The sequence below is a fragment of the Pelodiscus sinensis genome, chromosome 7 (genome assembly GCF_052426305.1).
Source record: "Pelodiscus sinensis isolate ZL-2025 chromosome 7, ASM5242630v1, whole genome shotgun sequence".
NCBI lineage: Eukaryota > Metazoa > Chordata > Testudines > Trionychidae > Pelodiscus > Pelodiscus sinensis.
The window spans coordinates 66414046-66441661 of record NC_143058.1 but is presented as its reverse complement, the minus strand read 5'-3'; the positions used below and the strand labels follow the sequence as shown (position 1 = coordinate 66441661).

The following is a 27616-nucleotide window of genomic DNA, read 5'->3' as shown; positions in this document are numbered from 1 at the left end:
TCTCTCTGTTTTTGTGTTCTTGTGTTTTTGTTCCAGATTTAAAAAAAAAAGTCTTATATTGAAGCTTTCCAACAAGATGATTTATGGATTATCTAATTTTATTGTGCATGCCTTAAAATGAAACAGACATGTAGAACTATGTTGTTTTGGTCTTTCCTGCTTTCCCTATGGCAAAGACTTCAGTAGCTCTAAGAGCTGGTCTTTTTATGTTAGTTTTAACTGAGGATGTAGATCTGGCATGCTCAACCCTATTGAGTATTTCTAACGAAGATGAGAGGAGAGGATCAGGCCACAAATGAGGAAAAAAAGCTGTTTTCTTTTCCCTTTAATTATACTGATTTTTGTTGTGTTTATTTTTAACAGAGTATCAATAACAAAGATCAAATCACTAGACTCCGATGCCCACGGTTCAGTGCTCCAGCTGGAATGAAACTTGATTAGGTGGGGCTGGCTCAGTAATACCTTCAAATGGGAAATTTGTTCATATTCAGTGTTTTTGAAACTGCTCAGAACAAATACCATTCTCTATTTCCAGGCGACGGGCTGCTAGGATGACATGCTGTCCTTGGAACTTATGGAACAACTTTCACCCAAAGCGCTCACAATGCTTCATAAATATGATGCACCAGACACTCACCTGAGTGATGGGCACCCTAGTAGTGCCACAGTAGACGTTTTGTTACCCGCACTGCACAGATGAGAAAACTGAGATACAGAGCCGTAGTCAGCTAGTGAGCGACCAGCACAACCAGAAGTGGAACCGAGGACTCCTGTTAGTACTCTGTGCACCACCCCATAGTGTTACAGGGTGAATTATTTTTAACAATCAGACAAGCTTTAACCAAAGTTTTCACAAACATTCTGAATTAATGGGAGACAAAATCAAAACATGGGAAGACGGAACACTGTGTGGCTATTTAAACAGAATATGTGTTGAACAATTACTGAGCTCACTGTGGGAAATTACTTTCCTGGGACTATGCTCGGAGGAGATCTACATTCCCAAAGCTCTGGAGCTAAGCCCCATCTTTACCCCTTTGTTACTGTGCTTTTGTTTTGCTTGATTTGCTCACTCTTCCTTTTTTACAGAAACACTTCCGGCAGCAGAACAGGCAACACTTCCAAGAGATGAACATGGCCACGAGCACCACAGCCAGGAGAAAAGCAATGACATCCAAAGAGTGGTACTGGATCCAGTTGAGATCGTGGGCTGCAGGCCGCAAATGCGGTGCCCCCTTGTGTCTCATCACAAATTCGATCCAGTGCACTGCAAGATCAAGAGGATGGATGGGTCTGTCGAGGTGAAGGGCTGAGAGGCGCATGATATTTTCTTTATAGCTGCAAAGAAAAGAAATTAAGTGTTTTAAATCTTTTACTATGTATTTTAGAAATATGTGTCTGTGTCCATTTGTTCAAGAGCTCCTCCTAAACAGTAAGAGCTAGGACCACCAAACTTGGCATGCAGCTTCCTCTTATCATAACTTAAAGCAAGATCAGGGTTTGGTTGTGCCAGGACAATGGGCTGTGCCTGGGATTCGATTGTTTCTCATAAAGTGGAAGGGGAGGGGTCTGGTGGGGGGACTGTTGTACTGAAGAACGACCATGGGGGAAGAGGAGGGCTGAAATCATGACACTCATTAGTTTTAAAATCCTGTGACCATGAAATTGACCAAAATGAACCATGAATTTCATAGGGCCCTATTTATAAATCATCAGCTGAGAGATGGTAGCTGAAGCTACGCAAGCAGAAAAGGTACCCAAGGACATGGCGTAGAAGAGAAGGTCCAGGACTGAGTTCTGTGTATTCTGTGGGAGAGAAGGACAATCCATAAAACTCGCCTTTGCTGGGTTGCCTAAAAAAGCTGAGAATAGCTAGGCAGTAGCTGTCTCTCATGTTGCCTGGTAATAATATTGCATTATTTCCTTGTGCGTCCCACATTGCTATAGCTACCTGCTGTCTCTTGGCTCAGATTTGTATTGTAAGCGTGTTGGGGCGAGACGCCATCATTCTGTTCTGGATTTATACAGCACCCATTACAGGGGACCCTGACCCACAGCTAGGTCTCAGTGCTATAACAGTACAAATAACAAAGAGTAATAATGTACTAAGATACCCAAGAGTGATCAGTACCAAGAAAGCCCACGGAGAACAGAGTAGAAGGGACTGGCCAGTGAAACTGAAAGAAGAGAAGATTCAAGGAGGATAAGGATGGAGTGTCAGGCCCAGACCTGGCCAGAAGGGGATCCCCAAAGGTCTTGAGGAGGGCAGTTTCCAATGGAGCAGAGAGGGTACATGCCAGACTGGTGGGGGGACTACAGAAAAGGAAGCCAAGACAGTAGCAGTAAATCTCTGTTAGGTAAAGATAAAGGAGGCACTTGCAGAAGTAGACAGGGTCTCTTGGAAGCCTTGATGGTTGAAAGTGGGTGGCTGAATTATTGGCAAACTATTTAAAAAGGCCAAGTTCTCTTCCTACTGAAGTCAAGGGATTGGTCTAAGTTTCCCTGGCATACCAGATGGCCACCAAATCGTGTGTGGTACAGCCAGCTTGGCAGGGTGAGTGAATGCCCAACGGGGCCTTGGCAATGAGTGACTCAAAAGCCTTTCCCAGTTCTTTTTTGTGTGTGTTCCATAACAGTTACTATGAAAGCCAAGAGACCCCAATGACCTGCATTTCCTTTGTAAAGCCCAGCCAAGCAGTGTTTTACTGTCTGCTGCTGCTACCAAACAGAAAGAAAGACAAGTTGACTGAGCAAACATGGTCAGTATAGTAAATTAATGCTATACTTAACTTCTGTAAACCATGGTGATTGAGATCATACTTTAGTGACATTCTGCAGCACAACCATAGCTTTGCTCAGGTTAAGCCCATGTATGGGAGTGGTTATGCAAAGCTGATATGGGAAAGGCAGTCAATAAGGCTTAGCCATCTTTGACATTCTGCAGCATTTTGCTCACATTCACAGTACATTACAGTAAATCAAGAAGAAGGGTCAACCTCTCTCAAAAAGACATTCAAATACATTTTTGTTTTAGAACTTTCAGGAGATCCCTTAGACTTTGATGAAAATTCATGTAAAATTTTTAGCTTTTGATTTTTTTTCTGTCCCTTTACCTCCTGGAAAAAGAGGATACAAAAGGAGGAAAACAGCACATTTTTATTGCTGTCTTGACATTCTCCAAGAAGCTGGACACGTTTGGCTTTAAACATGCAATGTACCTTGGAAATTTTGTTTTCTTCCATCATATAGAGGCCACACCCACCCTAGCATTGCATCGTCTCACTTGCACACTGAAGCCCATTCTAGATACCTTTAATTAGAGACCCTAACCAGAAAAGTCTTGTAATAATGGGGAAAATACTAGCCCCCTTACACTAACACATTGGTATATTACTCTGATTGCTGAGTGATATGTAACATCCTTACAGTGACGAGGGTAGTGCGCCATGTTCAATTTAACTGGAAGCCAACAGTATATTCACTAGCCCTAAAGTGAAGATGCTACAGTGAAGATGCTGTTACTAACCTTTTATCATAAATCACTGTGTTCAATGCAGCCGATAGGTCCTTAGAAGTCATGTCAAGTACATTCAGTGTCACTCCCGCACCCCGGGATTCTATCCGCTTAGCATTGTCCATCTGGTCTCCAAATAATGGCATCAAAACCATTGGCACTCCATTGCATATTCCCTCATAGATGCCATGCGAGCCTCCATGAGTGATAAAGGCGCGGGCTTTGGGATGAGCTAGGAGGGAATGGTAGACATATGACTGTAGCAGAGTGTTTGTTCAGACATTTTGGGTTAATTCTTTAAGCTTCAAGAGGCACATTATTAGACTATGTCTACACTTGCCCATTTTTGTACAAAAACCTGGGTTTTTGCATTAAAACCATACTAGCATCTTCACCAGAAATCCACATTTTGTGCTGAAAATGTTGAGTCTCAATGACTCTGCTGATAGGGAGGGCACAGAGTGAGGGCAACCAGCTTCAGCAGCATTACTGAGTGTGCTCAGTATAAGCCAAGCTACAAATGTGGACTGGTAGGGGGCATGTGACCCAGTATATGTCCTCTCCCTGCTTCATGACCTCTACATCACTGGCAATTTTTAAATCTGGAGTGGAGGTGTTTCTAAAAAATCTGCTGTGGCTTCCAACAGAAATTAATTGAGTTAGGAAGTCCTGTGCGACACAAGAGGTCAGATGAGATGATCACACAATGTTGGCACAAGAATTGCCCAGACTTACCAAGTAAATCATTCTGTGGCAGCCATTTGATTAGCTTTGTGTTGTTTGCAAGATTGGGTGGTGGTTGTCCAGTGTACCTCCAAAGAATCTGTGGGAAATAATAAATGCATCATTAATATTAAGAACTTCTCTTTCAGTTCTTCTGCTGTTGCCTCTTCCTGTAAACTGTGCTGTACAGCAGAGCAGATGAACCCTTGATGGACAAATTCTGTTTCATCCAGGTTTGTGCTGAGCAGTGGAGATGGGGTTTTGTTTTGACATAAAAGGGGATGGGACAGAACTTTTGTTATTGAAAACATTTTTAAGTGCTATAGCAGACATTTAAGTAGGAGTTAAGAAAAATCCAATACCAAATTGTAACCAGTGACTATATACAACAGTTGGTCTAGAAATATTCTTTTCCTCTTACTGTCTGAGGTATTGTTCCAAAGGCTTCAGCAAACTGCTGGGCTTTCTTCATGGGGATCTCAGAGACCATGGAGCCCAAGGAGAAGACTACAAAGCCATGTTCCCCTGAGGCATTCACAATGCTTTCAAATTCCTGCAAATAGAAAGAAACCTCTAGTCAGTGCTTTTCATTCTAATCCATATCACAGGGCTGTAATTTGGGGGCTGTGCAATCAAAGGGATCTCACTTCTACAAGCCAGGAAAGGAAATATGTTAACATTTATGCTTGTTAAAAAACAATATAGGCATATGATTGTCAAAACCTATGGGACTACTCCCCAGAGTAAAGATTTTATGTGTAAGTGTTTGCAGGATTGGGTCATAACTCAAGACTCAGTGTGGAAATAGTAGAAACTGTAGTGTCATAAATAAATATGAAACATTTTCAGGTTCTGTTCAGGAAAGAAAGATGCAGTGCAAATCAAGTAGATTTATTAAGCCAGGGTCATATATTTTCTGGCATCCCAAAACTGCTAAATACATTGTTTTCTTTAGATACCCCAAAGGTGTCGGGAACTTCAGGTTTAGGTCTGATGTTTCTCCAGATCACACAATTGTGGAAGCATGGATTTTTTTTTTAAAGCTTAATGATGTAAACAATAGCCTGAAAAATGAGCCACTTTACCTTTCCTGATTTATCAGTTCTGTCTGGATCTTGAGAATATTGAAAATCATATAATTTTTCCTTTTTTTCAAATGAATAAAAAGATATTTAAAAGTTGCCTAGACATGGACAGGTGGAAGATTTTGTAGACTTGTACCTTTCTGTGTGGTATAATGAACTGTGGTGACACAAATGAAGGATTTGGACCTAGTGAAAAGCTAACTCAATAGGTAAGTCAAACAAGGAATAAATGTCCCATTTCTTATCACTATATTTTCCTGAAAACCTTGGGGAAGAGAGAATGCCAGGATGTGAATTTAAATATAGACCCTTTAAAAAATGTTCCAGGAGGCACTGAACATGGGGTTTGAAAGGCAAACTTGTTAAATAAGCTCATGCAACTGTCAGGGAAAAGCTCTTTGTAAACATTGCCCGATTAATCCCTGGCTTCTCAGGGGCAGCCAGGATTGGCTGTCTTCATTCTTCTGTATCAGATGTATTATATGTTCTGTTGAATGGTTAAACTCTGGTGATCTTTGTTATTGACCTTTGTTAACAACTGGATCCTAAACAAGCGGGCAAAGAACTTGCGAATGTCAGCAGTCCAGACACTGGACCATGGGCAAACAAGCTAGAATTATAGGGCTGGAAGAGACCTCAAGAGGTTGAGTCCAATTCCTGGCCCAAAGCAGGACCAACCCCAGGACCATCCCAGCCAGGGCTTTGTCAAGTTAGGACTTAAAAACCTCTAGGGATGGAAAGTCCACACTCTTCCTAGGTAACCCATTCCCGGTGCTTCCCCACCCTCCTGGTGACATAGTTTTTCCTAATATCCAACCAAGAACCTCCCCCACTGCAACAAGGTGAGTGGTCACTCTAATTCCAGAGCATGACTTGCCATAAGAGGCCCATCCAAAGCTACGCTCACAATAGGGAGCTGATTGGAAGCTGCATACTAAATCTATATAATGCTATCACATTCCTTACTTTTATACTATGCTATCGCCTCCTTACTTTTATTTTGTTTTAACCAATGGAAGCTTTATCAAATAGTAGGCACTAGTAGGATTGTCCAAATTTTAGCTGTAAAAAAGAACTAACCTGAGATAATGGTTTCTGCTGGCCACAAGTCACGCCACCAATTAAAACTATGTTAGGCATCACAGGCCTCGGATACTCAAACGCAAAGTCATATTTCAGCAGCCAAATAGATGCATGACTTAAAAGCTCTGTCATGGTCACATCTTGTTGAAGGAAGTCCCTGATCAGATCTTCATGGGACGAATAAAGAAGGGAACAGCTCCAGGATAGGGCTGAGCTGACTATGATATTCCACATGCGCTGGGGAAATGTCATGTGGTCTGTATAGTGGGTGAAAAATCTGGGGATGTAAGAAGGAGGGTTTGGACACCGGGCAGCCTGAAATTCTAACCCACATGGAATTCCCCTGGAGAAGTAAATTGAAGGTAGTGACAAATACTCAGCCACAGCTTGTCCACACAGAAATATTGGATCCATCAAGACTGCATCAAATGCACTTTCTTTGAGGGATATGATGAGCTCTTTGTTGGAGAGAAGCTGTTTGCAGGAATTCAATAAGAACGTTGTAATATTTCCTATTCTTGCGAATGTTTGAGTGACCCTTTCCAGGAAAGGTCGAGGGGTAAATACTTGATGGCCCAGCCTTCTAAATTCTGCTTCCAAGTACTCCTTGGTATATGGCACAAAGTACGTTTTCAGTGTGTAATGCTCTGAGGGCTCTATCAGAGCACTCACTTCCGGCGCAGCCACGACTATGTGGTGTCCTCTTTGCTGAAGCTGCAGTACTAACGAATGCATGCTGAGCCAATGACTTCCGTCCACAGGAATCACCAAGAGCTTCCCCTCTTCAGAAAGGCTCCAGAAGGACATAAAAAGCAAAAGCCAGATAGGTAGGTGATGAACCCCTTGAAACAGAGAAACCATCTTGCTAGACAAAGATGACTTGTGCAGCAGAGGCGGCTTTAGATGTGTGCCAAACCATTTGCAGGCAACACAGGAGAATTGCATTGCTGCTGGCCTTCCAACCCTTATTCCTTCCATCCTTAAGCTAATGTTTGGTTTACAATTAATTAAATGTTTACAGCAGCGCATACAAGGTATTTTTTAACTTTAGCTGGTTAAAGGTTGTTTACGCAATCTTACTGGCCAACAGGGGAGCACCAAAAAACTGAAGCAATGTAGGGCAAAGTTGGTTTCCTGGATTTGTGCATCATTTCAACATTAAGATGCTGAAAATCTAAGAGGATGCTTTGCTAACAATTCATGTGATTATTAACTTAGGCACAGAACTCAGTGCTGATTTGATTTTTCAGCTTTTGGGTTTGTTTCCAGGTGTGTATTACTCGTTTGCTTTTTTTAAAATAAAAACACGAAACAGCATTTTGAAGCGAAACATTTCAATTTTTTTTCTGAATTCCCTCCCACCCCCCTAAGTATTCAGATTTAAATCCAAACTCACCAAATTGCATTTCATAGAATCATAGAATAATAGGACTGGAAGGGACCTCGAGAGGTCATAGAGTCCAGCCCCCCACCCTCAAGGCAGGATCAAGCTCCGTCTACACCATCCCTGACAGATGTCTATCTAACCTGTTCTTAAATATCTCCAGAGAGGGAGATTCCACCACCTCCCTTGGCAATTTATTCCAATATTTGACCACCCTGACAGTTAGGAATTTTTTCCTAATGTCCAATCTAAACCTCCCCTGCTGCACTTTAAGCCCATTACTCCTTGTCCTGTCCTCAGAAACCAAGAGGAACAAATTTTCGCCTTCCTCCTTGTGACACCCTTTTAGATATTTGAAAACCGCTATCATGTCCCCCCTTAATCTTCTTTTTTCCAAACTAAACAAGCCCAGTTCATGAAGCCTGGCTTCATAGGTCATGTTCTCTAAACCTTTAATCATTCTTGTCGCTCTTCTCTGTACCCTTTCCAATTTCTCCACATCTTTCTTGAAATGTGGCGCCCAGAACTGGACACAGTACTCCAGCTGAGGCCTAACTAGTGCAGAGTAGAGCGGCAGAATGACTTCACGAGTTTTGCTTACAACACACCTGTTGATACAACCTAGAATCATATTTGCTTTTTTTGCAACAGCATCACACTGTTGACTCATATTCAACTTGTGGTCCACTATGACCCCTAGATCTCTTTCCGCCATGCTCCTTCCTAGACAGTCGCTTCCCATCTTGTATGTATGGAACTGATTGTTCCTTCCTAAGTGGAGCACTTTGCATTTCTCTTTATTAAACCTCATCCTGTTTACCTCTGACCATTTCTCTAACTTGCTAAGGTCATTTTGAATTATGTCCCTATCCTCCAAAGAAGTTGCAACCCCACCCAGTTTGGTATCATCTGCAAACTTAATAAGCGTACTCTCTATCTCAATATCTACATCATTGATGAAGATATTGAACAGTATGGGTCCCAAAACAGACCCTTGAGGAACTCCACTTGTTATCCCTTTCCAGCAGGATTTAGAACCGTTAACAACAACTCTCTGACTACGGTTATCCAGCCAATTATGCACCCACCTTATCGTGGCCCTATCTAAGTTATATTTGCCTAGTTTATCAATAAGAATATCATGCGAGACCGTATCAAATGCCTTACTAAAGTCTAGGTATATGACATCCACCGCTTCTCCCTTATCCACAAGGCTCCTTATCTTATCAAAGAAAGCTATCAGATTAGTTTGGCATGACTTGTTCTTCACAAACCCATGCTGGCTATTCCCTATCACTTTATTACCTTCCAAGTGTTTGCATATGATTTCCTTAATTACCTGCTCCATTATCTTCCCTGGGACAGACGTTAAACTGACCGGTCTGTAGTTTCCTGGGTTGTTCTTATTCCCCTTTTTATAGATGGGCACAATATTTGCCCTTTTCCAGTCTTCTGGAATCTCCCCTGTCTGCCATGATTTTTCAAAGATCATAGCTAAAGGCTCAGATACCTCCTCTATCAGCTCCTTGAGTATCCTGGGATGCATTTAATCAGGACCTGGTGACTTGCTGACATCTAACTTTCCTAAGTGATTTTTAACTTGTTGGTGAATAAACTATTCACCCTGTCACCCAGCTCAAATTATCTCCTCTTGGATGTAACTCTGTGCAAGTCACTTGGATAACAGACATGTAAAGAAGCTATACCGCTTCCCAAGGTATTGCTTTTGTGCTTTAAACAAAAAGATGTTGAAAATCATTAAGATTTACTTACTCACTGTTTCCTGTCCACCACATACTCCGTCAAATTGAGCTCTCAGTGGAGTAGTTTGGCAGTGATCAAAGCCATAAGAATGTTTTGTTGGCTTACAAATAATATTAACTTTGTTACCTAATTTTCAGGATCCGCCTGAGTGTTTGGGTTAGGTTCCCTCTCCTTGAGTCTGACATTAAGACACAGCTGCACCATGATGAGAGTGGTGAATATTCTCATTATGGAGGTGAAACTAGACTTCCATTATATCCCAGCATTGATCATGACACACATCCCCAGTCATTGCCTAAACTTTAAAAAGTCACACCCGTGACTCTATTCTCAGCTGGCTGATTTTTTTGAAAGTCTGAGACAAAATGAACAAGGCGTGGCTTCAAAAATTAGGTATATTTGTTTCCTTAGAAATGCTCTTCGTTGCCTCTGGCTCATGTCTCAAAACTGGCTTATTCAGTTCTGTCTCCACTTGCACTTTTGTTACTATGACTTACATCACACAGGGGTGTGATTAAGGCACCCTCCTCTGAGCTACGCTGACAGATGCGCTGGTGCAGAGAGCACTACGTTGCTGGGAGATGTTCTCCTTCTGATGTAGCTACTGCTGCTTGTGGAAGATGGCTTAGTTATACTGACAGAAGAGCTCTCTGTCCCTATAGTGCCAATGCAAGCAAAGTTAGAGGTGCATCTGCATCAGTACAGCTTGATCTTAGTTTAGATAGTCCACTGTTGTTGTAAATGTCTTGGTCTTGCCAAGTGTTTGTGTTTCTACGTGGTAGTTATATAGCCTTGATGTCCTTGAACAAAACTTACCTGAACATCTGGAAGTTGTATGGTCCCATGCAAGCTGTATGCTCCCTGCAAGGCTGATGCCAGAACATCTGCATTGGCTAGCAGCCAAACTAACCTGCCCTGTTGTATGCTCAGTAAGGGAGATGAGTTTCTGGCAGCTCCATTGAAATACCATGTGTTCCCATAGCTGTGTCCCTCTTCATTTCCATGGTGGAACCTTTAGGGCAGTCAGAGTTTCACAGTGTAGTTCTGAAACCTGCATCTCTTGTGCTTACTTGACTGGGAATTCGGGTGCACCAGGTCTGAATCCAGCCTTTTGCCCTTACTTCCCTCCCCCATCCCACATGCTTAGACTGGGGGCTAGTCTCACCCATGGGTTCAAGTTAGAGCAGCTCTTGCACTATGGTAACTTCTTATGGCTGGAACAATTCTGTAGGGACTATTTTTTTTTAATTTTTTTTTTAAACTACCAAGGACCAACAGAATGTAGCATATTCCTCTCCCATCCCTGACATGTCCCTAGCTCCAAGCAGGCATCATAGAATCAGACATGCTGGCTTTGCAGCATTGAGGGAGTCTCCAAATGCCCCTCAGGCTGCTTGAAGTCCCTACTGCTTGTCTCACTGCAGTAATCCTACATCGCCACTGCAGACACCTAGAGCAGCACATGATGTCTTAAAAAACCCATGATGCACAAGCCACAAGCTAAGCCAATCCCAGAGGGGTGGGGCAAGGCTCCCAAACCTAAAGCTTGTGTGTGTGTATGTGGGGGCGGTGGGGAGACTAGAACCCCGTAGTTCTAAACAGCATGGAAAGCTCAAGTAACCTAGGATAAAGTTTTAATCTTTTAACTTGTCTCATATAACCCTTTTGCCTCTTCTCAGATATGAAGGCAACGTACAGGCGCACCAGACATGATCATCAGCACCATGGGCCCCCAGCAGCTTCCTTGTAAGAGCAATACACTGAAAGTAACAGGCTACAGCACAGTGTAATGGAAAGCCATTCTCCATCAAGGCCTCAAAGGGCTTTTATTTCCATGCTGCAGAAGTCATCCTGAGGTGATGACAAATGATTTAAGGACCATTCCTCCTCACCCGCACCTCTGCTTGACATCATTATTTGAGTCAACACGTGTGATGTCATCAGGACCTTGGCTCATGTGCAATAAGTCATAAGGCTGATGTTCTCACCAAAGGTAGTAATTGAGCCTACAGAAAAACACCATCAAATAATCTCTTGGTAAACCTTGTAATATTTTCAGCTTTTTCAAAATAATTTACAAACCTTGGTTAACGATTTCTTCTGTTTACAGTTGGTGCCTCCAATAAAGACCATGTTGGGCATCACAGGTCTGGGATATTCAAACACAAAGTCGTTCCTCAGGAGCCAAATGGATGCCTTGCTGAAGAGTTCCAGGACTGTTACCTGTCTCTGAAGAAACTCAGAAGCCAGTCTCTCATATTCTGAATAGAACAGGTAACAAAGGAAATTTTCTGTAGCAGTGACTAATAGGTTCTTCATGCGCTGTGTAAATGGCATATGGTCAGAATTGGATGTGAAAAGCCTTGGGACGTAAGAAAGAGGACTGGGACACTGAGTGGCTTTGAAATCCAAGCCACATGGGAGTCCACGCATGAAGTATATGGAGGGAATTGAGAGATATTCAGCAAGTATTGGTCCACATGGTAACACAGGATCCATAAGGACAGCATCAAACTTGCTGTCCTCAAGGTATCTGATTAACTCTTCGTCATATAAGAAATGCCTGCAGGCAGAGGAGAACATGGTTGAAACTCGTAATATGTTTCCAAGGAGCATTGTTATTTTCTCTGGAAATGGCAGTTTGCCAAAAATGCTCTCTCCTACTGAACGGTAAAATTCATCCAATGATTCTTGTGTATAAGGCACTGAATGTGTTTTCACAGTATAATGCTCTGACGCTCCCATGAGCAAGTTGGCTTCTGGGATTACAACTACAATCTCATGTCCTCTTTCCCTAAGCATTTCCACTGCTGCACTCATGCTAAGCCAGTGACTCCCATCTTGAGGTACAACCAGCAATTTCCCACCTTCAGCAAAACACCACAAAGAGAAAAAGAGAGAGAACCCAGTGGTTCCTGGATATCCTGACATGGCAACTGTTGTGCTGCTAGGGATAAAAACCCACCTTTCTCCCCAGCAAACTTTTGGAGCAGCATTTAAAGGTAAGGATCTCTGGGACTGTAGCAGTCTCTGACCTTTCAGCCCAATTAATTCTCAAGTAAAATATTTGCTGAGAAGGGTTTCTAGAGTTCATGCATACTGCTTTAAACTGTAATGAAAGGGTGGATATTAAACAATACCAACCCATCCTGGTGGAGTTTGTTACATGCTTACACAGCACCTCCATCAGCATTCCATATTATACAATGAGTCAGCATAACGAATAAGGCCTCTGAGCAAGAGGTCTCAGGATTTCATGGCAGGGCTGATGTGGGCTGGTGCTGATACAAGAACCCAGGGTAGGTCAGTGTTGCAATTAAACCCCATGTCAGCTGACTCAGGCTTCTGGGCCTCAGGCTCTGGGCTGTGAAATTGCAGTGTAGATGTTTGTCTTCTGGGAGAAGATATGGCAGCAGTAGGTGTTTAACTGCAGCATAGTGTGACAGTTGTCCGCTCTATGCCTGGCTCAAGGCTGGACAACTAGCCCTCATTCATCACAAATAAGCTTGAAGCGATTGTACTCTTCCTCATCAGCAAGCCAGCGGTGACTGCTACAACTAAAGAGGGATTTGGGAGAGAAGTACCAATCCCGAATGCTACCGCCCCAGCAACATTTCAATCCTGAGGTCTAAAATAGGCAACGTGGGAGGTCATGTCCATACTAGAATTCTTGAACCCCTTGAAAGACTGTGCTTGGAGGGTGTAGTGCATGGGGTGACAGCAAGAGCCCCGAGGAGACCAAATATCATAGAATCATAGACTACTAGAATTGGAAGGGACCTCGAGAGGTAATCGAGTCCAGTCCCCTGCCCTCATGGCAGGACCCAGTACTGTCTAGACCATCCCTGATAGACATTTATCTAACCTGCTCTTAAATATCTCCAGAGATGGGGATTCCACAACCTCCCTGGGCAATTTATTCCAGTGTTTAACTATCCTGACAGTTAGGAACTTTTTCCTACTGTCCAACTTAAACCTCCCTTGCTGCAGTTTAAGCCCATTGCTTCTTGTTCTATCCCCAGAGGCTAAAATGAACAAGTTTTCTCCCTCCTCCTTATGACACCCTTTTAGATACCTGAAAACTGCTATCATGTCCTCCCTCAATCTTCTGTTTTCTAAACTAAACAAACTTAATTCCTTCAGCCTTCCCTCATAGGTCATGTTCTCTAGACCTTTAATTATTCTCGTTGCTCTTCTCTGGACCCTCTCCAATTTCTCCACATCTTTCTTGAAATGCAGTGCCCAGAACTGAACACAATACTCCAACTGAGGCCTAACCAGCACAGAGTAGAGCGGAAGAATGACTTCTCGTGTCTTGCTCACAACACTCCTGTTAATGCATCCCAGAATCATGTTTGCTTTCTTTTCAACAACACCACACTGCTGACTCATATTCAGCTTGTGGTCCACAATTACCCCTAGATCCCTTTCTGCTGTACTCCTTCCCAGACAGTTGCTTCCCATTCTGTATGTGTGAAACTGATTGTTCCTTCCTAAGTGGAGCACTTTGCATTTGTCTTTATTAAACTTCATCATATTTACCTCAGATTATTTCTCCAATTTGTCCAGGTCATTTTGAATTATGGCCCTATCCTCCAGATTAGTCGCAACCCCTCCCAACTTGGTATCATCTACAAACTTAATAAGAGTACTTTCTATACCAATATCTCAATCGTTGATGAAGATATTGAACAGAGCTGGTCCCAAAACACACCTCTGCAGAACCCCACTTGTTATGCCTTTCCAGCAGGATTGTGAACCATTAATAACTACTTTGAGTACGGTTATCCAGCCAGTTATGCACCCACCTTATAGTATCCCCATCCAAGTTGTGTTTACCTAGTTTATTGATTAGAATATTATGTGAGACCGTATCAAACGCCTTACTAAAGTCTAGGTATACCACATCCACCGCTTCTCCCTTATCCACAAGACTCGTTATTCTATTAAAGAAAGCTATCAGATTGGTTTGACATGATTTGTTCTTTACAAATCCATACTGGCTGTTCCCTATCACCTTGCCACTTTCCAAGTGTTTACAGATGATTTCCTTAATTACTTGCTCCATTATCTTCCCTGGCACAGAAGTTAAACTAACTGGTCTGTAGTTTCCTGGGTTGTTCTTATTTCCCTTTTTATAGATGGGCACTATATTTACCCTTTTCCAGTCCTCTGGAATCTCTCCTGTCTCCCATGATTTTCCAAAGATGATAGCTAGAGGCTCAGATACCTCCTCTATCAGCTCCTTGAGTATTCTAGGATGCATTTCATCAGGCCCTGGTGACTTGCAGGCATCTAACTTTCTAGGTGATTTTTAACTTGTTCTTTTTTATTTTACCTTCTAAAGCTACCCCCTTTCCACTAGCATTCACTATGTTAGGCGTTCCTTCAGACTTCTTGGTGAAGACCGAAACAAAGAAGTCATTGAACATCTCTGCCATTTCTAAGTTTCCTGTTACTGTTCCTCCCTCCTCACTGACCAGTGAGCCTACCCTCTCCTTGGTCTTCCTCTTGCTTCTAATGTATTTATAAAAAGTCGTCTTGTTTTCCTTTATTCCGGTAGCTAGTTTGAGCTCATTATGTGCCTTTGCCTTTCTAATCTTGCCCCTGCATTCCTGTGCTGTTTGCCTATATTCATCCTTTGTAATTTGTCCTACCTTCCATTTTTTATGACGACTCCTTTTTTATTTTTAGATCATGCAAGACCTCGTGGTTAAGCCAATGCGGCCTTTTGCCATATTTTCTATCTTTCCGACACATTGGAATAGCTTGCTTTTGGGCCCTCGCATAATGCCTTGATGCTAGGTGTCCAGTGGAATTCGCAGCCCTGAGTGAGGTGCCCTGGAAGTGTGGAGGAAGCATTAGGGATCAACGCAACGGATGTTCAGAAACCAGCAAGCCAAGCTGAGAGATCCCTAGGCTCCATCTCCACTTAGAGCAGCAGAACTGCATTGTCATGTAGCCACCCTCCCTCTAGTATAATAAATCACCCCTACCGAGCAGTATCTCCCCTGCTGCTGACATTGCACTGTTCACACCAGCACTTTTGTTGGTGAAACGTATGTTAGCCAGGTGTGCATTTTTTAACCTCCTGACCAACGAAAGTGCAAGTGTGGGCAAAGCCCCAAGCTCGCCTGTAGGACAGGCCCCACCAATCAACATCTAGGCTGGGGGGGAGATGCCTCTCTCCTCTGAGGAGTAACAGGTGTGGATCCTCTCCCAGATCTGGTACCCAGGCCAGACATTCTCAGGAAAAGCCCCTGTGCCAGAGGGACACTCTCTAGGTCATGGTGAGGGCCCTCACACTGGAAGTGAGAGAGTCACATTCAAGTTCCATGCTGTGAGAAATCTGTAATTTGATTATGCAAAGTGAAATGGCTCTACTAGGAGAGAGATACCTAAGAATACCCAGTAGCCTAGATTAGGGCTACTCCACTTTGGAAGCCCCTGGGGCCACGATACTCGTAGCACATGCCGAGGGCTGCAACTTAAGTGTGGTTGCATATATATGCAAATAGCTTCTTTCACATTGATGGGCATGACTACAAAGATTAAGGCAAGACTACACAACACACAGGCCCCATCTAAGTCAGTTCTGCTGATTATTAATAAAATGCAATATTTACCTGATTTCCACCCATCTGGCAGCACTTTTAATGAGCAATGACTGTCCAGGAATTTAACTACTGAAACGCATATCAACAGAAGACCATTCTATCGACTACTTTTTTGTTTGGCTCCCACCTGCATGCTGAGCCCCACGTAAATCCAAGCCGCACTGTGGGCTGCAAACAAATGGGCTGTGGGCCACATGTTAAGTAGCCATGGCCTAGATTGTGGGAGACCTGATTCACATCTCTAGACCAAAGCAGGTGAAGGGATTCAAACCAGGTCTTCTGCAGCCCATGTAAGTGCCCTAGACAATGCAGTCATGGGACTGGGACACCCTTCACCCCCAGCCTGCCCCAAAACTCTTCCCTCAACTGTCTTTTGTGCAAGTTAAGCAAATTTTGAATACACTTACTGGATGGGTCCTGCAGGCAGTTTGGGGTCTGGGGGAGTTAATGCCTCATCTGAGCAGCCTACTGGGGCTTAAGTGTGAGCCACAGAGCCAAGCAGTTCAGGAGGAATTTGCACATATCCACCTGTGGAGACTATTGTTATATTTACTTCAGTCAGTGCACCTAATTAAACAAGTGATAGAAATGTAGCCGTGTTAGTCTGGTGTAGCTGAAACAAAAAACAGGACTATGTAGCACTTTAAAGACTAACAAGATGGTTTATAAGGTGATGAGCTTTCGTGGGCCAGACCCACTTCCTCAAATCAAATAGTGGAAGAAAATTGTCATAACCATATATACCAAAGGATACAATTAAAAAAAAAAAAAGAACACATATGAAAAGGACAAATCAAATTTCAGAACAGAAGGAGGATGGGGGGGGAGTAAATGTCAAGAGAGCTAATGATATTAGAGGTGATAATTGGGGAAGCTATCTTTGTAATGGATAAGATAACTAATGTCTTTGTTTAAACTTAGGTGTAAAGTGTCGAATTTAAGTATGAATCTCTTTTAAGTGTGGTCTGAAAAGGTCTTTGAAGCAGGATGCAGGTAATCAAGTTGTTGAGACAATGTCCTTTTTGGTTGACAATGGCAAGAAACTGTTTTTTCTTTATGATCCTGTCTAATATCTGTTTTGTGGGCATTGATTCTTTGGCGAACTGTCTGAGATGTCTGTCCAGTGTAAATTGCAGATGGACACTTTCGGCACATGATAGCATAAATTAAACAATGATTTGTAAAAATGCTGATGTATCTCACTCACCTTGACCTGATAAATTTCACACTCAGGCTGGATTACAAAGGCAAGACTTGGGGAAGTTAGCATGGCCAAGTGATACCAGTAATAAGTTACTGAGGTAAAGGTTCACTAGCTTGATTAGTTTATCCAAAGTATAAAACTAGATATGGTATGTAAACAGTTTCTTTTGCTATGATTTACTCTCTGCTTATAAGATATCTTATCTAAGCTACAGTCTAAGACTCTTGACTTTATTAGCATATCTTCTCACCCGTCACCCTGCAGCAGGAGTGGAAATAGGGCAGGGTGAACGGGGCGGCTGCCCTGGGTCCCGCACTTCAGAAAGCCCCGCACATGCGCCGTGGCACCGCTGCGCATGACGTCACTGCACATGCTCCATGGCAAAGGGGGGCCCTGCAGAATTATGCTGCCCGGGGCCCCGCAAAACGGTCATCTGCCCCTGCTTTGCAGACAGCACAAGCCCTCAATGCCAAAGGAGTAGTAGTGAAGAAAAAGGTCTTCAGATGTCACTTCCCTTGGATTCCTGAAAAAATGAGTACAGGATCTTTCAAAAAAGCATTTTATTTTTGAACGATCCCCATCTAAACAGCTGTTTTTCTTTCGGAAAGCCCCTTTTCGAAAAAACTGCAGCCGCCATTATGCAAATGAAGCACGGGAAATTTAAATCCCAGCATCATTTGCAATTTTGAAGTGTCTAATTTACATCCCTTTTTTGAGAAAAGGGATGTAGTTTAGACAGCCAAAGAATTCTTCTCTCAGAAGAAGACAAAGCAGGACTGTATCTCTTGTGGTTACCCGGGCCGGAGGGAGAGGAGAAGATGCTGAAGGACCAGAAAAGCCCTGTAACTTTATGGAGGACAAATCACAAAGACCTGGATATAGAAAGGAAGTTAGGTACCTAAAGATGTGAGGTCTGGGCCTAGGGCTCTAGTTGTCTCTTTAAATTCTAAGCCCCATTGACCTCTAACGTAAGAATGGCCAGACTGGGTCAGACCAAAGGTCCATCCAGCCCACTATCCTGTCTGCCGACAGTGACCAATACCAGGTGCCCCAGAGGGACAGGCAGTGATCAAGCAATCTCTCTCCTACCATCCCTCTCCACTCTCTGACAAACAGAGGCTAGGGACACCATTCCTTACCCATCCTGGCTAATAGCCATTAATGGACTTAACTAGATAAATTCATGGAGGTTATCTTTTTTACATCCTGTTATAGTCCTAGCCTTCACAACCTCCTCAGACAAGGAATTCCACAGGTTTTCTGTGTGCTGTGTAAAGAACTTCCTTTTATTTGTTAATCTTAGTTTAGTTCTTAGATAGACAAGGTGGAGGAGGTAACATCTTTTATTGGACCAACTTCTGCCAGCAAGAGAGACACGATTACTTAATATCCTGGGCTCGACATAGCACCAGCACTGCAAATGTACTTAGAAAGGTACATGGAGTTTAAACACAAAGTTATAAATTAGGAGAAAAGTTGAATGGTGTGCAATGAGTAACTGATAACAGGAGTGTCAGTGGAGCTGAAGTAATATATTAACAAACCTCCTCCAGTCCTTTTTCTGGTCACAGTGATTCAGCACAACTAGCAGAATCTTTACGCAACAGGGGATGCTGAAGTTCATAGAGGAGGCACGGAAGGTCAGACTTAGCAGGACAGTTGCCTGCATTACACCTGACTCAGGCCTCGAGGACTTCAGTGTATGGAGGAAGCAGCTTCCCTAGTTTCCACACAGACATTTCATTTACTCTCTGTAAATGATTCCAGGAGTGGCCACCTGAAGACTCAACGCCCTGCTGGCTCAGTGGCTGAGAGTGCTTTTTTGTTGAGATCAGCAGGTGGAATCCTCATAGGGTTCTGGTGATTTTGTCTAATTTTTAAGTCCTCAGCCACAGTGCAGTCCCAGAGGCCTATGGCAAGCCTTAGATGCACCTCTAAGGGCAGCCTTGACATGCCTTTTGCATTCTCCTCTGTCAGGGGACTGGTGGGATGGGGCTCCTCAGAGCAGCATGGCTCATGAGAAAGTGGCACTGCCAGGCTGAAGTGCTCCAGAGCAGCATGAAGGAGACTCACTTAGACTTGTAATTAGTCTGTTTAATTGATAGAGCCCAGTGGTTTGGGCCAATGTGAAATAACATGAAATACAACAAAAAGCAACCTGCATGATGAAATAAAACCAAAACCTCCTCCCAGAGTGAGGCTTCCTGCAGGACTGTTGCCACAGGGGCTGAGGAGTGCACTCTGCTCTTGGTGCTGGAACTTGGAATTGCTGAGACTGTTCACCTCACTTTGACCTGCCCGCCACACATGATGACAGAGTGGTGACCAGAGTGGTACCGCAACCCCATGTATCAGTGTGGAGTGTTCAGAGCGAGGAGCCATGCCCAGCTGTCATGAGACAGTGCCATTGCGGAGGGGAAAGGGCAGGGTGGGCTCAGTCTACTTCAATCTGGAGGTCTTTCCCACCCGCCCTGTACACTGTCAGGGCCAGGACCCCACCACCACCCCTAATAGAGCCTCCCACGATAGCAAAAAATAAAATATAAAACGATGAATAGTCTTGCAGCACCTTAGAGACTAACAAAACTTATAGATGGTAGCATGAGCTCCATGAAACCTCATGATACCCTCTACATGTTTTGTAAGTCTCTAAGGTGCTGCAAGACTATTCATTATTTTTAAAGCTTTTTCCAGTTACAGACTCACTCAGCTATCCCTCTGAAGCGCTTGAACAAAATACAATAAAATGCCTAGAAACCCACAATGATAAATTACCAAAAATAAAAAGAACTTCCAGGGTTTCTGCTAGTGGCTACATGGATTACATTTTGAAAAATGGCTAGTGATAGGGGTGTCTTCTCAAAAAAGGCCTGGCTGTCAGGGGTGGGGTTAGGGAGATGAGGAGAAATGATCAGCACTTTCTGAAAATCAGACTCCTCTGATGTTTCACATACTGGGTATCCAAAAATGGAGGTCCCCAAAGCAAGTTGCTTTTGAAACCTGCAGGCCATGTATTTCTCCAAAAAGCATATCACATAGCTAAGTAATTTGTAATTATTCCACAACATTTTGGACTAAAAAGAACTTACCCATGAGAGTTTTTTCTTCTGGCCACAATTGATGCCTCCGATGAAGACCATATTGGGCATTACTGGCCTGGGATACTCAAACACAAAATCATATCTCATCAGCCAAACAGAGGACTGACTTAAAAGTTCTAGGATTGTCAAATCCCTTTGAAGAAACTCAGATGCTAGACTATCAAACTGAGAGAACAGAAGCTTGCAGAATAAGTGCTCCAGTGCGCCAAATAAGAAGTTCATTACACGTTGGGTAAACGACATATGGTCTGTGTAGGAAGTCAAAAATTTGGGGCTATATGAAGGAGGATCTGGACACTGAATAGCCTTATCCAAGCTACAGGGAACTCCACGCAAAAAGTTGACAGAAGGGATGGAAAGATATTCAGCAACTATGGATCCACAGGGTAAGACAGGATCTGTAAGGATAGCATCAAAATGAACCTCCTCAATGTATTTCATCACTTCTTTGTTTAACAGAAAGTGTTTACAGGTGGTGAGCATCATAGTATTAACACTGGTGAAGCTTTCATATGCTATGAAAACTTTCTTCAGAATAGGTCCATCATCAAAAATAAGGTAAATCAATGACTGGAAGAAGACATCCAATTTTTCCTTTGTGTGAGGCACTGGGTATGTTTTCACTGAGTAATACAGTGATGGTCTTATAAGTAAACTGACTTCTGGCATGACAACTACTATTTCGTGTCCCTTCAGACTGAGTTTCTCTAGCACCTGACACATGCTGAGCCAGTGACTTCCATCCACAGGTATCACCAACAGCTTTCCACCTTCTGCAAGACTGCAGATGACCAGAAAAAGAAGTAATCTAGAAACAATTGGATGCTCCGACTGAGAGGAAGGAGCCATGATCTATCACTCCGGGGCTGACCACTGATTTGTACCGGAGAAAATCCTTGTAAAGTAAATATTTACCTAGGTTCAGATAAAGATCAGAATGATTAGGCATTTGATGTAATAAAAATTAAGCAACAACTAAATGCTGTAAGTTTCTGCACAGATAGAAAGATTATTTTGATGGAATGCTACCTCAGGATGTGCTAGTTGGTGCCTAAGGATTAAATTTAAAATAAGTGTTTGCACAATGTAGAAAAAGAGGGTTGGGAAAACTACAGGTGCCAGGGGAGGGAAAGAAGAGGGGAAGACTTATAGATAAAGAACAGAGAAATCGCGGAGTAGTCTTTCTTTTCTTGACACTTTGACATCTGTGAATAGGATCCTCTTCATTCCAGCTATGAATAGGGGCTTAACGTGTATGACTTATACTAGCAAAAAGCAGGTGTGAAAGAGGGAGTTGCCAAGCAGGGTCTATGAACAACTACTATAGGAAATTCCAGCACCTGTCATAGGATGTTGGTGCTGGCCCGGGGACCTCAGTTCCTGTCATCTTCTATGTCTATCTTTACCTAGAAGGTTCAGTCTTTTTGTCAGTAACAAGTGTCCTCCTGGATGTGAAACTTTTGGACCAGATCCTCTCCACGTGAAAATGGACTTCATCAGAGCTACATTCACTTATGGCAGCTCAGAGTCTCATCCTACTTTGTGAAACTAGCTAATATTAAGGTGCGTAGGCAGAAATGAGGACTATTAGCACTTGGTGCTTAAAAGGAAAGGTGATTTGAATTGCTGTGTAATCACTTAATAAAAGTATATTTGAAAAGAAGAAATATAGCTGCCGAAAAAGCTATGGAAAAGTGCATAATGAAATGAAAGCAGAGTCATTATCTTCTCAACAGGATACTTAATGCTTGCCAAACTGAAATCAAAGGCATAATATTCCTATCTAGGATATAAAACATCTCATGAATTCAGGGTCCTGCCAGGAGTACAACACAAATGAAAGCTTTAACCAACCTGCGATAATTCCTTCTGGGCGCAGTTTATGCCTCCAATTACAACAATGTTAGGCATCAATGGTTTGGGGTAGTCCACTGTAAAATCAAATCTCATCAGCCAAACAGATCCATGACTTAAAAGCTCCGTCACTGTTATATCTCTCTGAAGAAATTCAGAGGCCAGTTTTCCATAGGGTGCATAAACAAAATCACACAGAAAAATCTCAAATAAGCTGAACAGCAGATTCTTAACACGCTGGGGGAATGTCATGTGGTCTGTATTGGTTGTCAGTAACCTTGGGACATAAGAAGGTGGGTTTGGACACTGAATGGCCTTATAGTCTAAGCCACATGGGATTCCACGCAAGAAAAACACAGAAGGGACAGAAAGATACTCAGCAATGATCTGTCCACAGGGCATCATGGGATCCGTAAAGACAACATCAAATTTGCTCCCTTTTAGGTATTGAATCAGCTCTTTGTTGTATAGTAAGTGTGTGCAAGCAGATAAAAACAAAGAGGAGGTGTTCTTCAGCCTTTCACGTTGTCGAACAAATCTTTCCAGAAGAGGTCGTTCCTCAAAAACCTCTTGAGTAAAAGCCAAAAAATGCCTCTCCAGCTGTGCCTTTGTGAAAGGCACCGGATACATTTTCATGACATAATTCTTGGATGTTTTTACATGTATGTTTATTTCAGGTGCAACGACGACAATCTCATGTCCTTTGAGCCTAAGCGCATCCAGCACAGCTCGCATGCTGAGCCAGTGACTTCCATCCATCGGCACCACAAGCAGCCTCCCGCCATCAGCAAAGCTCAAGAAGGCCAAGAAAATAAACCACACTGCACTGATCTGGGGCCCAGAGTGAATTTCAGGAGCCATTGCTGTAGCAGAGCGGTGGATACGCTAGAGACTAGCACATTGCCAGCTGAGACTCCACTTAGTAACTCCTGGCGTCTGTTTTTTGGACCTTTAGCCCCACATGCTATTCAAGCTAAAGTTACTTACATAATTGTATGTACATAACAAGATCAAACACAAAGGTCTGAAACCTGAGCTGTACTTTGGCAGTAATCACAACACAATACACTTGATTAACCAAGGCCTTTTTCACCTTAAGTTAATCTCTGACTCTTACCACACTAACCCCTGAGTCAAAACCTGACCTTAGGTGCAGCATGAACAATCTCTGCACTGGCTAGATCAGTGTTTCTTAAATTTTTTAAGACCGAGGAACACCAAACAATATATTTTTTTTGTGTGGAACACCAAGGATTTTTGTTGGGGGGTGGGGGGAAGCAAGCCTTCCCCTTTTATGGACAGCCATTTGAACTCTGTTCTTTCCATGTATGGTGACCATATTTTCTGAACCAAAATTAGGGACACATTACCTACACCCCCTGCCCTCTGTTTAATATGCCCCTGACTCTCCGGGTCAAGATGGACACATGACCAGAAGTAAAAGTAACCTCCTCCAAGAACTTTTCCCACCATCCTCCTACCCATAGGGGATGAGTTTGGCCCCCACCGAACTCTCTCTCATCTGGTGCTGGTCTCTCCCCTGCAGGTGTCTGCTCTTCTGCTTCACCCCCAGAATCCCCTGGCACCTGCACCTTCCCTTACCCCTGCCGCCTCCTTCTCTCACTGCTTCTCCTCCTTTCTCCCTGATGCCCATCCCCTCACCAACCTCTGCCCCAGGTCCTCTCATGCCCCTCTATGCCCTCACACATAACTTGCTCCATCCCCTCCTTCCTCATGCCCACCCTTCCTTTCAATCCCTTTCCCAGCCCCCCACCCCCTTGCTTCCTCTTGCCCCCAATGCCCTTCCCCTCTCCTCTCCCGGCATCACCCCATCCCCTCCAACCTCCCACCCCCACTGACACCTCCCCTCAAATTGAAAGAGCCAGACGAATACCTAGAAACCATCTACTTCAAGACAGACCCAAGAAAACCAACAATAGAACACCACTTGTCATCACCTACAGCCCCCAACTTAAACCTGTCCAACACATTATCAATAAACTACAGCCTATACTGGAACAGGATACTAAACTCCAAGAGTCTCTAGGAGACAGACCCATAGTGTCCTATAGACAACCACCTAACCTCAAGATGATTCTTACCAACAACCACAGGACATACCACACTAATACCAACCCTGGTACCTTCCCTTGCAACAAACCCCGTTGCCAGCTTTGTCCACATATTCACTCTGCTGATACCATTATTAGACCTAACCAAGTGAGTTATAAGATCAAGAAAACATATTCCGGCTCATCCAGAAATATAATTTATGGTATCATGTGCCGAAAGTGTCTGTCTGCAATATACATTGGACAAACATCTCAGACTCTTTGCCAAAGAATCAATGCCCACAAAACAGATATTAGACAGGATCACAAAGAAAAAACAGTTTCTTGCCATTTCAACCAGAAAGGACACTGTCTCAACGACTTGATTACCTGCATCCTGCTTCAAAGATCTTTTAAGACTACACTTGAAAGAGAATCCTCTGAACTGTCATTCATGCTTAAATTCAACACTTTACACCTAAGCTTAAACAAATACATTAATTCTTACCCATTATAAAGATAGCTTCCCCAATTATCACCTCTAATATCATTAACTCACAGACATTTACCTTTCCCCCCTCCCCCATCTGTTCTGAAATTTGATTTGTCCTTTTCATATGTGTTCATTTTTTTTAATTGTATCCTTTGGTATATATGGTTGTGACAATTTTCTTCCACTATTTGATCTGAGGAAGTGGGTCTGGCCCACAAAAGCTCATCACCTAATAAACCATCTTGTTAGTCTTTAAAGTGCTACATAGTCCTGTTTTTTGTTACATTAGATATACAATTCCATATGGCCCAGAGCACATAATGAAGTGATTGCCAACAATACTTTCCTTGCAATTCCAGTATGTCCTACGAAACATACATTCCTTACCTGAGACAATGGCTTCTTCTCTTCGCAGTTGATCCCTCCAATAAAGACCATGTTGGGCATCACAGGCATGGGATATTCAAACACAAAATCAACTCTCTTCAACCAAATGGATCCATGGCTGAAAAGTTCCTTCATTGTCATTGGTCTTTGCAGGAAGTCAGAGGCCAGACTTTCAAATTGTGAATAAACAATATTACAAAGAAAGGACTCGGAGGAGCTGATTAACAGGTTCGTCACACGCTGGGTAAATGTCATATGGTCTGCGTTGGATGAAAGCATTCTCGGGACATAAGATGGTGGGTTTGGGCATTGAGCTGCCTCCAAGTCGACTCCACATGGGATTCCCCGTAAGAAGAAAATAGAAGGGACAGAAAGATGCAAAGCTATGATCTGCCCACAGGGTAGCATGGGATCAGTAAAGACCGCATCAAAGTTACTCTCTTTGAGGTATGGCATCAGCCCACTGTTGTACAGTAAGTGTGTGCAAGTGGTAAAGAGAAGAGCAGAGGTTTTCTTAGCATTTTCCAATATCTGAATAATCCTTAGTGGAAAAGGTTGCTCCTTAAAAATGGTCTCAGTAAATGCGAGAAACTTTCCATCCAGTTCTTCCTTTGTGAAAGGCACTGAGTACGTTCGCATCGTATATGACTCAGATGTTCCCATGAACAGATTGATTTCTGGTGCAACAACAGTTATTTCATGTCCTTTCTGTCTGAGTTCGTCTAGCACTGCTCTCATGCTGAGCCAGTGACTTCCATCCATAGGGATCACAAGCAGCTTCCCCCCACCAGCCAAACGCATTGAGGACACAACAAGCAGCAGCACCGCAGTAAATGAATACATTTTCCCTTTAATGTAAAGCCCAATATGCACAGTCAAACATGTACAGCCAAGTTTTATGCCAATAACCACACTTTGTGGCAATGCTTCGTCATTCCACCCACGTACCTTGGACCATGTCTGATTCTCAAGGGTTTATTCTTAGATGCTTGCACGCTATGAAAGTGGCAAGGTTTCAAGGGTTGTAAATGTCTGAGACTAGAACTGCAGGTTGACAATGGAAGTGCTTTGCTCTAACAAGATATCTCCTGGGAAATCTCTGCTATTAAACACTCAACCCATGCTACAAGAACAAGCCACACTATGATTGTTATTGCCTTTTATTAGGGTGACCATACATTGTTTTGGCTGCAACAGTCCCCTTCTTAAGCCCTGTCAAACTTTCTTGACAAATCTGGGCATTTTTCCTGTTTTGCTCTCGAGGGCGGGTCAGGCTGGTAAAGCTCCTCCCCTCATACAAGTGGGTGGACAGATATGCCAGGACTCTGGGCAAGGTGTGGGGGGGTGGGGAGGTGGCTGCCGAGGCCTAAAAGGGGTGGAGTTGAGGGGACAGCCTTCCCCAGCTGGCCCTTCAGTGTAGCCTGGCATGCACCACCTGGGGGATCTGGCCGTTGCCATTCCTGTGCAGTCTCAGGCTCTTTTAAATCATCAGGACCTTGTGGCAGCTGCCTCCTTTGCCCACCCCCGCCTTCACTCCTTCCCCATTCCCCATCAGTAACCCTAGTTCCAAGGGGCAGGGATAGGTCAGGCCAGTCATGCATTGGGGGGTGGGGAGGGGGAAGGGACCTTTGGGCTGGCCCATGAGGTATCCCTTGGTCTCTTTGGGAAAATGAGGTCACTCTACCTGTCATAATGACACCTATGCCTGAGATAAGACCACAACTGTTTCATCTCACCATGTTGCTATATGGCAGAGGGCTCTGTAGTTGCTGTTTTAGGGCTAGGCTGCACTAGAAGCATTCCTGCAGCACAGCTGCATCGGTGCTTGAAAACACTCTACGCTGGGACCAAGGTCTCCCATTGGTGCAATAAAGCAACGCCTGTGAGAGGCAGTAGCTTGTCGGCAGGATGAGCTCTTAGGTCCAGGTATCTAATGTTATTTACAGAAGTGGCTTATTCACATGCCAGAACAATGTAAGTGCTGCCAAGATAAGCCATAGTGTAGACAAGCGCTAAGCTAGGCCACCATATTGAGTAATAATGTCGACGTCGCTGCTGCTTAGATGCCTGCAAATATTTTTCCCGATGCAATGAAATAATCAGTGGAGGACCTTCACAGTCTGCTCTACGGTTCTCGTAACTGTTACCGCACTAACATTTTACACGCTGTCTATACAGCACTTCACAGAAGTGGCTGGCATAACCCTACAGCCTGGGGTAGGGCAGGTGGCTCTGCCCTTGCCTGCAGGCACTGCTGCCCCAGCTCCTATTGGCTGCAGTACCCAGCTAATGGGAATGCAGAGTCAGCACTTGGAGCATGGGCAGTATGCAAAGACCTGCTCCCTCACTAGCGGCT

At 43.5% G+C, this 27616-nt stretch overlaps 2 protein-coding genes and 2 pseudogenes across 4 annotated transcripts in view; all 4 read right to left on the bottom strand.

Annotated features, from left to right (window-relative positions):
- Window positions 1-310: 310 nt before the first annotated feature.
- Window positions 311-27616, bottom strand: part of LOC102443979 (UDP-glucuronosyltransferase 1A6) — a 32182-nt gene continuing 4876 nt past the window's right edge. The window contains exons 1-5 of one of the 3 annotated variants that reach the window (XM_089779983.1): window positions 11636-12304; window positions 4659-4790; window positions 4250-4337; window positions 3527-3746; window positions 311-1338 (exon numbers count right to left, since the gene is read on the bottom strand). In XM_089779983.1, coding sequence (XP_089636109.1) covers window positions 1041-1338; window positions 3527-3746; window positions 4250-4337; window positions 4659-4790; window positions 11636-12298 — 1401 coding nt within the window. In that variant the 5' untranslated portion in view covers window positions 12299-12304 and the 3' untranslated portion in view covers window positions 311-1040. Of the gene's footprint in view, window positions 1339-3526; window positions 3747-4249; window positions 4338-4658; window positions 4791-6402; window positions 7384-11635; window positions 12305-27616 lie in introns of those variants that run through there. The other 2 variants (XM_006123654.5, XM_089779982.1) reach the window with 2 other exon arrangements.
- Window positions 20238-21324, bottom strand: LOC149524089 (UDP-glucuronosyltransferase 1A1 pseudogene; annotated as a pseudogene).
- On the bottom strand, window positions 21316-23212 carry LOC142830243 (UDP-glucuronosyltransferase 1A1-like). Its single transcript, XM_075934099.2, has 2 exons — window positions 22330-23212; window positions 21316-21390 (listed from the first exon to the last, which is right to left on the bottom strand). Exons 1-2 carry the CDS (start codon window positions 23188-23190, stop codon window positions 21331-21333), a joined length of 921 nt encoding a protein of 306 aa, XP_075790214.2. The 5' UTR covers window positions 23191-23212; the 3' UTR covers window positions 21316-21330.
- On the bottom strand, window positions 24964-26125 carry LOC149524088 (UDP-glucuronosyltransferase 1A1 pseudogene; annotated as a pseudogene).